The 14,429-nt window shown below is 38.5% G+C and overlaps 1 protein-coding gene across 2 annotated transcripts; it reads left to right on the top strand.

Moving 5' to 3' along the window:
- The first annotated feature begins 12,948 nt into the window (after positions 1–12,948).
- On the top strand, positions 12,949–14,362 carry rabif (RAB interacting factor). Of its 2 annotated transcripts, none has more exons than XM_046874875.1 (3): positions 12,949–13,102; positions 13,439–13,615; positions 13,811–14,362. In XM_046874875.1, exons 2-3 carry the CDS (start codon positions 13,463–13,465, stop codon positions 14,057–14,059), a joined length of 402 nt encoding a protein of 133 aa, XP_046730831.1. In that variant the 5' UTR covers positions 12,949–13,102; positions 13,439–13,462; the 3' UTR covers positions 14,060–14,362. The 2 variants fall into 2 exon arrangements, with proteins under 2 accessions (XP_046730831.1, XP_046730830.1); XM_046874874.1 differs by having other exon boundaries at positions 13,062–13,222.
- Positions 14,363–14,429: the final 67 nt, after the last annotated feature.

The following is a 14,429-nucleotide window of genomic DNA, read 5'->3' as shown; positions in this document are numbered from 1 at the left end:
ATATATTTGAATTGGGTGATGAACACAGCGAAGGAACCATATTTTGTTGAAGAAGGTTCTGATAAACATTTGCATTCACTCTGCCATGTAGCTGTATAAGAGGCCCAACTCCTGCTGCAGAAAACATGCCCCAAACCATGACACTTCCTCCTCCACTTTTCACTGACTTCTTTACACACTTTGGGTTCTGTCTTTCTCCAGTTTGTCGCCGAACATAATGTTTCCCATCGGACCCAAATAAATTAAACTTGCTTTCATCACTGAAGTGAACTTTGGACCAGTTCTCCTCTGTCCACACAACATGCTTAGTCTAGCCTTTTGATTCTTTCTGCTAATGAGAGGTTTGGTCACTGCAGAGTGGGCTTTCAGTCCAAATGCTCTTAAACATCAAGACACTGTATGACGAGACAGATCCTTACCCTGTTCAGCGCTGAACTGGTGAGCAGTTCCAGCTGCAGTGTGGAAACGACTGCCCATTGAGATCCTCCGCAGTATCCTGTCCTCTCTTGTATTTGTCTTCCGTGGATGACCAGCCTTCTTGGTGGACTTGAATGAGTTTGTGATGTTGTAAAGATTCAATATTCTTGAAATCCCAGATTTGAAACGACCAACTTGTCTTGCTATGGCTGATAGAGTCATCCCTTTGACCTTCATCTGGACAACCTGCTGCCGGAGGCTTTCAGTCACTTAAGAACGGCCCACCATCTTGCAGAGTCAGTGAAACTGGAAGTTAGGCTGCCAGTTAAATAGGGGTTTACAGATAATCAAGGAAATTAGCACCAGGTGCCAAATTAACACCAATAACTGGGAGGTATCTGAAAGTGTTCTCTAATTTTGATCAGTGTGTTTTCTGCAAAATAATGTTTTTTTTTGGTAGCATGGTATAGACAGGAGAAAAACTCCCTCAACTGTTGAGCAGTGAAGATGACATTATTTCAGAATCGTTCAATTGTTTTTTAAATTGTTCTCTAACTTTGATCGCCAGTGTATATGGACATGCTTGTTTTTACAGGTTTTTTTTGTGTGTGGCTTTTAGATCTGTATTCTTTCTTTGATATTAATACTTAATGTAAAGCTTTTTATTATTGTTTGAGCACAAAAAACAGAAATCCTTCCATATTATTTTGATTAAACAGCCTGAGACTGTCATTTCCATTGGTCTAAATAATGCACTGTGCACAAGCTGTGAGAAGGCTATTAGGTTAACCACATATTCGTATTTTATATTATTATATAACATTTTTGAAACAATTATCCAAAAAGTATTATACATTTACTAACAGATGGAAATATCATGTCTACCTGAATGCCTGTTTTAGATCATTTTTAATGAATGCATGTGTGGTTCTGTAAAAATAATTTTTGAAGTTGCCATTGACTCTATATTATAGAGTGATGGTTCTTTCTTGATATTTCTGTAACTTTTGCTTTCTTTGGAGTGTATCTGAAACATTTTATATGTTTAATCATGATGCCTTTTCTTGTTTCCAACACCATCCATATTATCTTCCTAAGATGATTATTTTGTCACCAGACAAAAGCTTGCTTGTACTTGTCATCATGATGTGGTGCTTCCTAGATGTGTCTCTATAAGCCATTATTGCTCATGATAATTTCCTTGACTGTTTTAAGAGTGAAACACTTACTACACAGTTGTTCTTAAGATATTCTTATCAATACTATTTTACTATTAGCATAGTTTAGATTATTCAGTTTAATTCATTGTTATTATTTATCATTTTGAGAGTTATATCAAGCATGAAGAGTGGCACCCAACACCCACATATCGCCTAGGACAACACCCAATAACTAAAAATCTTTTTAGCATTGAAGGATTATGACATTATAAAGTTTAAACTGTAAATTCTGTTTATATGTCTTATAATTATTATAAATGTCTTAAAATATTAAAATATAATTTCCATGACTAAATTGCACCCAATGTAAGGGCTGGACATGGGATCTGGACATTAGCAGAGGCCATTATAGATAAAGAATCCCTTTGGGTGAGAATATGACATGAGGAGGATCCGATCACAGATCTGAAGCTCACCAATCCAGTCCTGGAGCAATCAATACCGACAATAAGCACAGTGAGAATTAAAAGATGTTGCAGAGTAAAAATATAATGTTATAAAGTTTAGGATATGTGAATTGCAATTAAATCTCCCTAGAAAGTGCTATGTAGCAGAAGTGCCTTAATTTAATCTGTAGTGTTTATAGACTTTAGCTGTGTCCACTTATGATGTGTATCTGTTTGCCTGCTTAAGCACAAGGTGACAGAATAATTGGAGATAAAATGGGGGAAAAAATGAAGAAAAAAGCGAGAGTTTAATTCCAAGCCATCGGCCAAAATTCTCTCACCCATATTAACTGTTCTGTTGAAAAGGGTTATTCTTTATTAAACTAGTTCCAAAAGTGGTCAGATGTTCAATCTTTTTAAAAAAGGGAAGCGTTTGGAACAATTAAAGCTTAAAAATGCTTAGAAGACGGGAAAGACAAAGTGCAGAAGGGCATGCAGCTTTGTTAAAATACAGTTAAAAGCAGCACAAACCATTTATTGCTGACTGTGATAGGTTACAAAAGAAGCAGAAAAAAAAGGCAGGCTAAAAACGTTGTGTAAATATGGCAGAATATGCTAAATGCTTAGAAGACGGGAAAGACAAAGTGCAGAAGGGCATGCAGCTTTGTTAAAATACAGTTAAAAGCAGCACAAACCATTTATTGCTGACTGTGATAGGTTACAAAAGAAGCAGAAAAAAAAGGCAGGCTAAAAACGTTGTGTAAATATGGCAGAATATGCTAAAGAAAAAAAATCATAAATAAGACCAAGACACAGTAAGTGTTACGCCGGAGTAAGCATAGGCAGAAGCCGTGAATGCATGCACGAGTGAAAAGGAAGAGTTCCGGTAAAGTTAATATAGTTCTGAGAAACTTGTAGCCAATGAAAGGAAAAGAATATCCGTGGTACACCCGAGGAAGGGGAGGCCCACACAGTCAGAAAGGGTAGCAGAGGCCCAAAGGGAATATCTGTGGTACGCCAGGGAGAGGCGAGGTCCGCTAAGTCCGAGTGAGTCCTGTAGTATAACCTGTTTAAAAGTGACGATGGGTATGAGGGAGTGAGAGCCTTGAGTAGGCCCGTTGCTAATGAGCATCAGGTGTCGGTAGTTAGTATGACGGAGATTGGCTCCGTGCGGGCGGGGTGTGCAGGAGAGGCAAAGCCAGTGTTTCCCTGACAGTGAGTGAGTGAGAATGAACAAACAAACTCTAATTTGCCTATGATGGAGGCCCCAGGAATAAAGAGTACTCTGCTGGTTTTTAGACTAACGACAGACCAAGATGTCACTTACACTATGAGTCACGTGTGTAACACTGTGGACAATCTGACTTTGTTTAAGACACAGTTTGCTTGAAAATAGACACAATTACTGAACTAAGATGCATCATAGGAAAAATGCTGAAGCACAATTTTCAAGGTCTGCGAACCATGGTCTGCCCGGCCCCCTTAAGGCCACCAGGAGGAGACAGACTCCATCCCGGCAAACTCTCTCCAGAACTTCCGGAAGCAGCGCAACGGGGAAAAGGCCATAGGGGACAGTGTGACATCTCTCGAGACACGAACAGGTCCACCTGGGCTTCACCAAATTACTCCCAGATTTGCTCCACCACATGAGGTTGGCCATTCCCTGGGTCTCAACCCCTGTTTCGACAGGATATCTGCCACTTCGTTTAACTGGCTATATGCTGCTCTCAAGCAGAGGAGCTTCCCTTGGGCCCACAGGAGGATTTGGCGTGCCAGCCTGTACAGGGGGCTTGAACGCAGACCCCCCTGGTGGTTGATGTACAAGATCACTGAGGTGTTTAAACGGATCAGCAGATGGTGACCTCTGAGGTCCGGGAGAAAATGCATGGCCAGCATCTCGCTGAGGCAGAGCGGCACTCCAGTTCTTAAAATAGAACACACACTTTTACAGGTATTGTGAAATTGACAAATATACATTTTAGGAAGATCCAATTTCCAGGTCCACATTTCTCACAGCGCAGTCTTACAAAGATCATATTAAGTCATTAATCTTAATGACGATTTGACCCAGTGTGGAGGCATCAAGTTTTCCTCCTTGTTTAATTAGTCAAGTCAAGTTTATTTCTATAGCACTTTCCACAACTGACATTGTCTCAAAGCAACTTTACAGAATTTAATTATTGTGATGAGCAAGCCATGGCAACTGTGGCAAGGAAAATTCCCTTAGTTGTGATGAAGAAGAAACCTTGAGAGAAATCAGACTCAAAAGGGAACCCATCCTCATTTGGGTGATATCAAGAGTGTGAATATAAATCTTAAAAACAATACAAAACACTGGAGAGTAAGAACTAACATGAGCACCAGAATGTAAGATTATGAGTAATGTTCTTTCTACAGTCTTATACAGTCATTTCAGGTTATGGAACCAGGAGCAATTAATAAAATAGCTCAACATTTGAGATAATCATAGATTCAACACCAGCTTCTCCAGGACCTCCATGTCCAAACTCTACATGAAGTGAAAACCAAATGTCACTGGTATGTCGCTAGATGGTTAGGGATGTTTGTGAGGTTGGCATCTAATTCTTTAAAGGTGCACAATCTTGGTGGGACATGTCTGGAGAAATGCCTCGGGATGGGTAGTAAAAGAGTAGCAGTGGAGTGGAATTAGCGTAGCTGCTGTTCATAATATTAACAAGCACAAGTTGATAATGTGCATTTGATCAGATGTACTGGAGCACAAGGTTATGATATGTGATGAGTGCTATGTGTAGGCCTGGCTTAAAAAGATTTTTAATTTGCACTCAAACAGGGAGAGTGTGTCTAAACCCTGAACACTGTCCGGAAGATTATTCCAAAGTTTTGTAAGGATAGATGAGAATGCTCTACCACTTTTTGTGGACTTTGCTAATCTAGGAACTACTAAAAGTCCAAAGTTTCGGGATCTCAAGGACCGTGATGGATTGTAGTGTCTTAGACTGATAGATACATGGGAGCTAAACCATTTGGGGATTTGTAGGTAAGTAGCAAAAGTTTGTAGTCGATTTGAAACTTAACAGGTAGCCAGTGTAGGGATGATAAGGATTGGGGTTATATGGTCATATTTTCTTGCCCTTATGAGAACTCTGGCTGCTGCATTCTGGACTAAATGTAGCTTGTTTATAAATTAATTAGGACATCCACCTAGAAATGCATTACAATAGTCCAGTCTGGAGGTCATGAATGCATGGACCAGCTTCTCTGCATCAGATATAGACAACATGTTTCCCAATTTCTCAGGGCTTGGGACCCTTCAGAAGAAACTGGCTGACAAAAAAGCCCTCAAATGGTTCGCTGTAGACAATCGTTCCAAGAGCATGAATTATGGGAACCATGTCCTGTGGTCTGTTGAAATAAACTTGTTTGGCTCATGTGTGGCAATGCCCTGGTGACGAGTACCAAGAAAATTGTGTCTTGCCTAAAGTCAAGCACAGAAAGTAGTGGTGGTAGCATTACATTCTGGGGCTGAATGAGTGCTGCTGGTACTGAGGAGCTGCAGTTCATAGAGGCAAACATGGATTCCAACATGTACTTTGAAAATGTTATGCTCATATAATGAACATAGATCACTACATAAATCAACACTGACACATGAACATGATGCAACACTGTCATTATCAATATCTTGAAATGTGTTGTATGAGTAAAGTATATGTCGGTTTGAGTATAAGCATCAGAAACTTGACGGACACGAACCAGCCAGTATGATAGGGTCAGTTGTAGGTGTAGAAGACAGCAGAGTATGAAGAAAAATTATTCAGCAACCATGTGTTAGCAGATATTGACGATACCTTCTCTAAAGTAGCTTTGTGGAAGGCTATGGTGTACAGCAGAGCTGGGCAATTAATTTCTGACAATTAATTAAAATCTGACATGTGTTGAAGGGCCAAACCAATGATAACTTGAAATTAATTCTGCTCAATATAAATTTTCACCCCTTGTAAAAAGCAGTAAATTATATATTTTGATAAGCTGCTAGTAAGTAAAGTAATAACACGAGTGAAGCAGGTAATAAAAAGTTTAAAACAAACAAAAAAACCCATCACTGTTTCATTTTATTTTTAACTTGTTAATCTTCACAAATACTAAAAAGGTGTTTTGCAGTATGTTAAAGATAAGCAACTGAACAACTTTGTACAAAAAGCAATAAGTGCTTTTAATGTTTTCAGTTTAGTTTACTTGTTCAGTGAGAAAACTTCAGTCTGTCTTGGGCTTGAACAAGTGCACTGAAATCAGGCTGAATGTCTGAAGTGGCTATGCGAAACAGCTGAGAGGTGATCATCAGTTATAGAGGATCTGGATTTGCAGTTTTGTAAGAAGCGTTTGTTGAGTTTGCAGCTTGGCTAGCAAAGCTACAGACTCCTTTGCGTGCTCTTCGTAAGATAAGCTTTTATATTTCTCCTCGTGTTTGGTCACATAGTGCGATTCAGATTGTAATCCTTAAACACAGGGACTTGTGTACCACAAAATAAGCACAGGGCTTTACCTTTGACTTCTGTAAAGAAATATTTAGCAGTCCATGTCTTGTTGAAAACGCGGAATTCGGAATCAACTTTTCTTTTTTTTAATGTGAGCCAACATTTTTTTGGGGGGCCAGGGGTAGCTGGCTAGCATCACCTGTCGCAGACAGACGAAGATAAGCGCGACCATACGTAAATAATACGTCATGGTTTTTCTAAATAAAAGCAACACAGTTGTATTGCATGCACAGCATAAATACTTGTTCATTTGTATATATGACTGACATACCGCAGGCCGGACAGAGATGCCCAAAGGGCCGTATGTGGCCCGCGGGCCGTAAAATGCCCAGGTCTGGTGTACAGGGATGCACCAGGCTGAAATATAACAACATGATTTAGGACATACACATTTGTGCACATACACAGAATCATGATGTCACTAAACTATGATAAACATTAAATAATTCCTTGAGAAAAGTGGCAGAAGAGGAAAAAATTTAACAAATACTTATACATGGTCAGAAGGAATGTGTGTGTGGGATCGCCTGATGTTCAATAAACATGGCAAGAAAGCTAAATGTGGCGGGGCGGTGGTTGGTAAAAGTCGACACTAGTATACAACTAGAACGGAAAGCAGACTACGCCACCCCGTTTCTATAAACGGGGAAATTTAGACCCAAAATAAAGCACACAGGTTTGTTTCCACTAAACACAGGATTCAAATCAAATCACAAAAACAGCAAATTAATCAAGGAAGAAACTGAAAGAGATCTCAATAAATACTCAAATCAATACATTTAAACAGGGAACAAAAACTTAATCTTCCTAGGTACCAGATATTGAGTATTCTTCCACGCCGTCCTTTAAGCCACCAATATGAGCGTGGGGCAACGAAAAACAAAAAATGACAAATCCAATACAAATAGTCACAGAGTAATAAAATAAAAAAATAGCAGCAGAATAAACAGTGCAGTCTCAATGTTGTATAAGGAGTAACTTATTTGCCCTGCAGTCCACAGTGACGAAATGCTTGCGAACATTTACCCCCACCAGAAGTAGCTCGCACTTAACCCTACATAGGCTAAAGTGGGAATAAGAATTAGAATGATCAAACAACCCACTAAATTTAATGTTAATCAAGGGATGTTCAATGTGTGTACATGAAGATTTTGCCACTGAATGTCAGACCTTGTCTCGAGTATGCTCTTGGGTTTGATTGTGGTTTTACTGCAATAAACACTACATTGCTTATTCTTATCAACGTTTTTGAAGTCTTTTTTGAGAAGGATAATTTTTAAGATATTATTGGTACCAGAAGGCCAAGCTGAACTTGATTAAATGAAGAACGGAAATAGATGAATAGCATTGTGACATATGTGTTGCTTTTATCTAGGTGATTCAGGGCAATATGGAGAGCTGAAGCAATGCCATCCTCAGTTGACCTGTTTGGTTTTTAGCAGTGTTGGGCAATAACGCATTACTAGTAACGCGTTACTGTAACGCAGTTACTTTTGACAGTAACTAATACTGTAATGCATTACTTTTTAAATAAAATAACTCCGTTACCGTTACCGTTACCGTATGGTGCGGTGTCCGTTATTTTTATAAAATTAATTAATTTTGCCTGAAGTGTAGCCTACAGTCTAACCTGTTTACAGCAGCGACGCATTGTAGGATTTGTGGATGAGAACATTTCTGGTTCGAAGGTCGTATATACTGCGATAGCAGCAACTTCAATCTGTTGAAGCTCCTCCAGAAACTCCATGCCTCGACGAAGCTAGAAGCTAACCCGGTGTTATGTTGTACATTGTTGATAGTTTTCATACTTAAGCTGTGAAAGGAACATTTTTAAGAGCTCAACACAACAGCTTTTATGATGCAGAAGCCACTTCAGGTTTTGATTCTAAAAATATTATTTAGCTTGTTTTGTTATTTATTTCAGAAATCCTTGTGATATATTCAGTTTGTGCTGGTCTGACTTAAATTAAATAGTGTTTAAAAATTACTTTGTGTTCAAGTCAGTTTTGTGTTTGCATAGACCATAACGCATAAAAGGGCATTAATGGGAACATTAAATTACGTTCTATAAAAAATTAACTAAAAAGTTACTTTTAACAGTAATGCATTTATTTTTTTGGTGTAAGTGATCAACAAAGTAATTTAGTTACTTTTTGAATGAAGTAACTAGTAACTGTAACGAGTTACTATTTTTTAGTAACGAGCACAACACTGTTTTTTAGATTACCTAAAATAGGTGTAGTGTTGGGGACAGGTACATTTTTAGAGGACCAGTATTTCAAAACACTTAGCAATGATTGACATGGGAGCAACAGGGCAGAAGTCATTAAGGGCCATTGTGATTCATTTTAATTCAATTAATTTTTATTCGTATATCATTTTTAAAATAGGAGATTGTCTCAAAGTAGATTTACACAGATAATGTGGTAATAAAGAATGAATACAATTGTTAAACATAAGTGCAGTTTGTCCCTAATGAGCAAGCTGGTGATGACTGTGGCAAGAAAAAAAACTCCCTGAGATGGCATAAGGAAGAAACCTTGTGAGGAACCAGGCTTTAGAGGGAACCCATCCTCATCTGGGTGGCACCAAATGTCTGTTTATTACAGCTAAACATTGAGGAGTGCAGTGATAGGTGATCATATGCAATCTGTAGTCCTGAGTCATTGTAGCAGACTGTTGACATTAAGTACAGTAGAAATCCATCTTCAAAGCAGGAGAACATGAAGAACACCAACCAGAGGCAGATCGGAGAAGAGGGGCAGAAACACTTGAAACTGGTACCTCAGGAGCATGTTAAATTCAACCGAGAGAGAGAGAGAAAGAGAGAGAGAGAGAGAGAAGAGGGGTGACAAGGAGAGAAGGATATGGATTATTAAGTATCCTTATTGTTGTATAAAAGTTAAAGACACTGTGCAGCTGGAGACTCTGCCAAGACTCGCTATGGCAGCATAATTAAAAGGGAGATCAACAAGTTAACACAGACTTAAGGGATCGCTGGGATAAAAAACAACCCACCACGCACGGACTGTGCATTTGGTACATGGGCCTTCAGTGAGGATTTACCCAACTTAATCCAACTCTTAATACCACCACTATCACTTCGCAATTATAGAAAACATCAATACTATACAAAAACGCAATATAACGCATGGCATTCCAGAGAGAGGCATTTCGCATATGAAGGGTGAATGCTCCAAGTTCCAAACCTCTACACTACAACTGCAACTGTGCCACCTACATCATCCGGGGCAGTTCAGAACCAATATTTGTCTAATAACATGAAAAAAAACATTAAAATGTAAATAAAATACACCCTACTCACTAGAAATGCATTGTCGAACTTGGCTGTAACAGTTTCCCTCTGATCAACCAATCAGAGGACGGGAAAACGCTGATGCTATTCTGGGCCAGCTAGGCGATTTTGAAATCTGATTGGTTAAAGAAACGGAGCTTATTCTTATAGAGACTATGGTAAAAACGCCAGCAGTATTGATTTTGAAGGCCCTGGGCAGATTAGATTGACATGGCAGCACATAGAGGCTGAAATCTGATTGGACAAAAAGTCTAACATCCACATACACGTACTAGAAGCAGTGCAGCCAAGAGAAATGCTACAAGAGAATAAACTGTTGGGAATGATTTAATACAATTTCATGGAACAAATAATAGAATTTAGGATGTAAATGTAGGTCAGTGCTTCTGATATTGATTAGGCCAGCAGACTGCCATCACACCTTCGTCAACAAACCTGAGTGAAGGTGTGAAAGCGAGGGGACAACAGCATACAATTATCCCAGTTCACCAAACACTTTATATCCAAGATCCTTACAGATCTGCTCCTTTACCTACCTTGACTAAATAAATACACTTTTAGCCTCGACTTGAACACTAAAACTGTGTCTGTGTCCCAAACACTAATTGGAAGGCTGTTCCATAACTGTGGGGCACTGTAAGGGAAAGCTCTGCCCCCAGGTGTAGTCTTCTTTATTTGAGGTACCAACACTGCTTTTACATCAGTAGTATTATTTAATAATCAATGCAAGAATTAATGGGGAGCCAATGTAGACAGATTAAAAAATGGGGTGATGTGTTTATATTTTCTAGCTCTGCTATGGACTCTTGCTGCTGCATTCTGGACTAACTGCAGCTTATTTATCCACCTACTCGAACACCCAGACAGTAAGGCATTACAGAAGTCTAATCTCGATGTTACAAAAACATGAACTAGTTGTTCTGCATACTGTAACATTATCATATGTCTAATTCTTGCAATATTTCTAAGGTGAAAAAAGGCGATCCACTATCTAATGTCCTTTACACACTACATTGATCTCTCTCATCTGGTTTTGCTGAAACATACTGTACAACTGTGAATCATCAGCATAGCAATGGAGGCTAATACCATGCTTACATATAATTTCACCCAGTGGTAACATATAAGGAAAAAAGCAGTGGGCCTAAGACAGAACTTTGAGAAACACCAAACTTTACCTCAAAGAGTGTGGAGAACTCACCATTTACATCAACAAACTGATAACGATCAGTCAAATAAGACTGAGCCAGGAGAGATCTGTTCCCACCAACATTTTCTAGTCTAGCAAGGAGGATATTATGATCAGTGGTGTCAAAAGCTGCACTAAGATCAAGTAACACAAGGAAGGAGGCACAGTTCTGATCAGAGGCCAGTGGCCAGTGGTACTGACCCTGTGGTAAATGACCTGCTACTGGCCTCTGAGGCCTAAATCCTGACTGACAATTTTCAAAAATGTTGTTTTGAAGTAGGTCTGAGCATAACTGCTGGGCTACATCCTTTTCTAGCATCTTGGAGTTAAAGGGCAGGTTTAATATTATATTATTATATATATTATATATTATAATATATATATTTTATATTATTATATATATAATATTATAACTGCCAGTTTGAAAGATTTAGATACATAAACAGTACTAATGGAAGAGTTTATCATTTTTTATAACAGGTAAAGTACTTTTGGAATTATCTGTTTAAAGAAACACTGGATTGAGAATACAAGTTGATGATTTTGATCAGGAAATAAATAGAATAAAAGTCATTTTCCTTAATACTTTAAATTTATATTAATAGTCTGTATTTTTGCCTATGTTTAATTTTATTGTTGAAAATGTTAATGAAATCATCACAACCTATTGATTTTGTGCATGTTAGTGCGTCGCTTTTGTTCCCTGTAATTTTGCTGCAGTTCTTTATTAAAATCTAGGTTTATGCTTGTTATTTTCTATGAATGTAGAGAAATATGCTAAATTAGCAGCACTAAGAGCTTTTGTATAATTCAGGAGGCTCTTCAACACAGTACTCCTGATCGGTAATAATTTCATTTATGGTCAGCACTTTTAACATGAGAGATCTAATACTTAACAATCCTATCTTTAGATCAGAGGTGCTGGCTGTGTATTCAGTCTTATTTAATGTAATGTTAATCAGGTTACTTAAACAGACTTTCTGAGAATTTCTACATTTTGGTTTTGCTCAGGAGACAGACACAGTCTCAATTTGGTGGACCCTGACGACAGCTAGCAGACAGTTGGTTTAGCCTGTTTGTCTACTTCCTGGCCTTGGCTCTGTAGTCACTGGTAAACTATTTCGGTTCTGAGACTATGACCTATACTACAAGAAATGAGAGCAGCACCTTCCCGAGTGGGAAAAATTGCTCCAATTATCTATGTAGCCCACATTGTTTTTGGAGCACCACTCAGACATGCAGCAGTTCAGTGACCATAACCTGCTGTAAGATACATCACCACACCACAGTGGGATGGGGCCAGAGCATATTACGACATCGGACATTGCCTTCGCTAATTTACACACATTCATAATTTTACTCTTAGAAACCTCTGACTGTCCACAGCGTATATCATTAGCTCCTATTTTTTCCTAAAAACCTAAGCTGATCTGCTATGTCCGGTATACACCTAACCTGCTGGTGCCCCTAAAGGCCTAGCTAATGTCATGTTGCAGCACCATGTTTTGCTACTGGTACAATCTTGGTTGTTTTGAAACAGTTAGAAAATGTTGGTGAAGACATCAGCCAGTTGTTCTGCAAAGGCCCTGAGCACTTAGCCAGGTATGCAATCAGGGCGATCAGCTAAAGGTACTTGAATAAGTTTTCATACAGAGGGAAAATAATTATTTGATCCACAGCTGATTTTGTAAGTTACAAAATCAGTAACAAAGAAATGAACAGTCTAGAATTTTTTTTAGTCTGGTGTTTTCCTTAATGCATATCAACATGTACAACGCATTGATTACCATATTAAAATAGGGCTGTGCTTAATTTCCTTGTTGCTTTGCAGTAGCAGTCCATGCATTAACAAGTCCTGGGAAAGACTGATTTTTTTTGGCAGGAAAATCACAAAATGGGCTCCGTACGACCACTGTAATGAGTCAGGGATGTTTTACTTGCTGCTTCTAACGCCAGCAGTTAGTGGCGATATTGCACCGTCATGACGGATTTACAAACACTCCGAGGCTACAGAAGAAGCAGCAGGACCCTTGCGTTCATGTTATATTTTCTACCCGGTATGATTTTCCGACGGACTGTCACTAGCGGGCGGTTGTAGCAAAGAAAACTAAAGAGAAAATAGCTATGACGTTTTCGTCCTGGTTTTAGGAATTTACCAAATTTCAGTCTTCTTTATGGTGCGTCTTATGTGATCCGTTTCCTTTTCGTTGTATATAAAAATCCGGTCTTTGCACTACCCGACTATATGTTATATATTGATGATCGCTCTACCACAAGAGCTTTGATTAAAATATCGCTGCTTACCCCAACTCTAGATCATTAAAGTACCACGTGTTTGGTTTATATTGTAAAATATTGCTGTACTAATGAAATGCTTATTTGTAATCTTGTAGCCTGGTTGTAGGAGTTGGTTTAAAATGGAGAAGAGTAATCCAAGCTTTTGCAGTGAAGGATGTGTTGATCCATGTAACCTTGTTGCAGAAGATGGAAAAAATACGAAATCGGTAGTGTGTCAGCGTTGCGGATCAAAAGTGCTCTGCCCGGGCATGGCTATATTCACGGAAAAGCAGGTAATGTTATATTTGACTAACATGTTCCGAATATTTAAATATGGACAGAATGCATTGTTTATCTGCATGTAAGATGTAATAGTTTGTTTATTCGCATTATACTTTTTAGTTATCTTTAAAGCTCTCTATACAACTAATTTAATACACGTGTGCTTTCTTTTTTTTTGCTTAATACCTGTCCCACACGACGACCAGCTCTTTCTACCTTCAATGAAAAAGAAAAACAGCATTGATCAGTCTGACGGAAGTTTAGACGGAGACACATTAACAGCTCACTGGCTGGTGGATGACATGTACACCTTTGAGAATGTAGGTTTCACCAAAGATGTAGGCAGAATAAAATATCTTGTGTGTGCCGATTGTGAGATTGGACCCATTGGCTGGCACAGCCTTGATGAAAAGAAATGTTTCTATATATCACTGGATCGAGTAAAACATGTATAGAGTGCTTAAGCTTGTTTAGCACAAGGTGATGTTACATAGTTTGCTTTCACTTGTTACCTATTTTTATTTTAAGCATGCCTTCCTGATCACTACATTGTGAGTAGTGTGTAAAATTGTAACACGTTTCGTTTTGCATTTTTGGATGCATTTCTTTTTTCATTCTTCCTATTCTTCTCATTCACTTTCTTTTTAATATGCTTGATTAATTCGTTGTTTGTAATGACTCTTGAATGCTAATGTACAATAATTCAGTAAAGTACTTTTAAGGATTGTTATTAAAGGAAGTCAAACATGGCGTTTCAAGCGGAAGTGGTGAAGTATTTTTTGTGCTTGTTTTTGGTGCTGGGATCCAGATCTTTCACGAGCACGC

This window comes from Silurus meridionalis, chromosome 19 (genome assembly GCF_014805685.1).
Source record: "Silurus meridionalis isolate SWU-2019-XX chromosome 19, ASM1480568v1, whole genome shotgun sequence".
NCBI classification, from domain to species: Eukaryota; Metazoa; Chordata; class Actinopteri; order Siluriformes; family Siluridae; genus Silurus; species Silurus meridionalis.
Note: the sequence above shows the minus strand (reverse complement) of the source record. Positions and strands in the feature narration are given on the sequence as shown.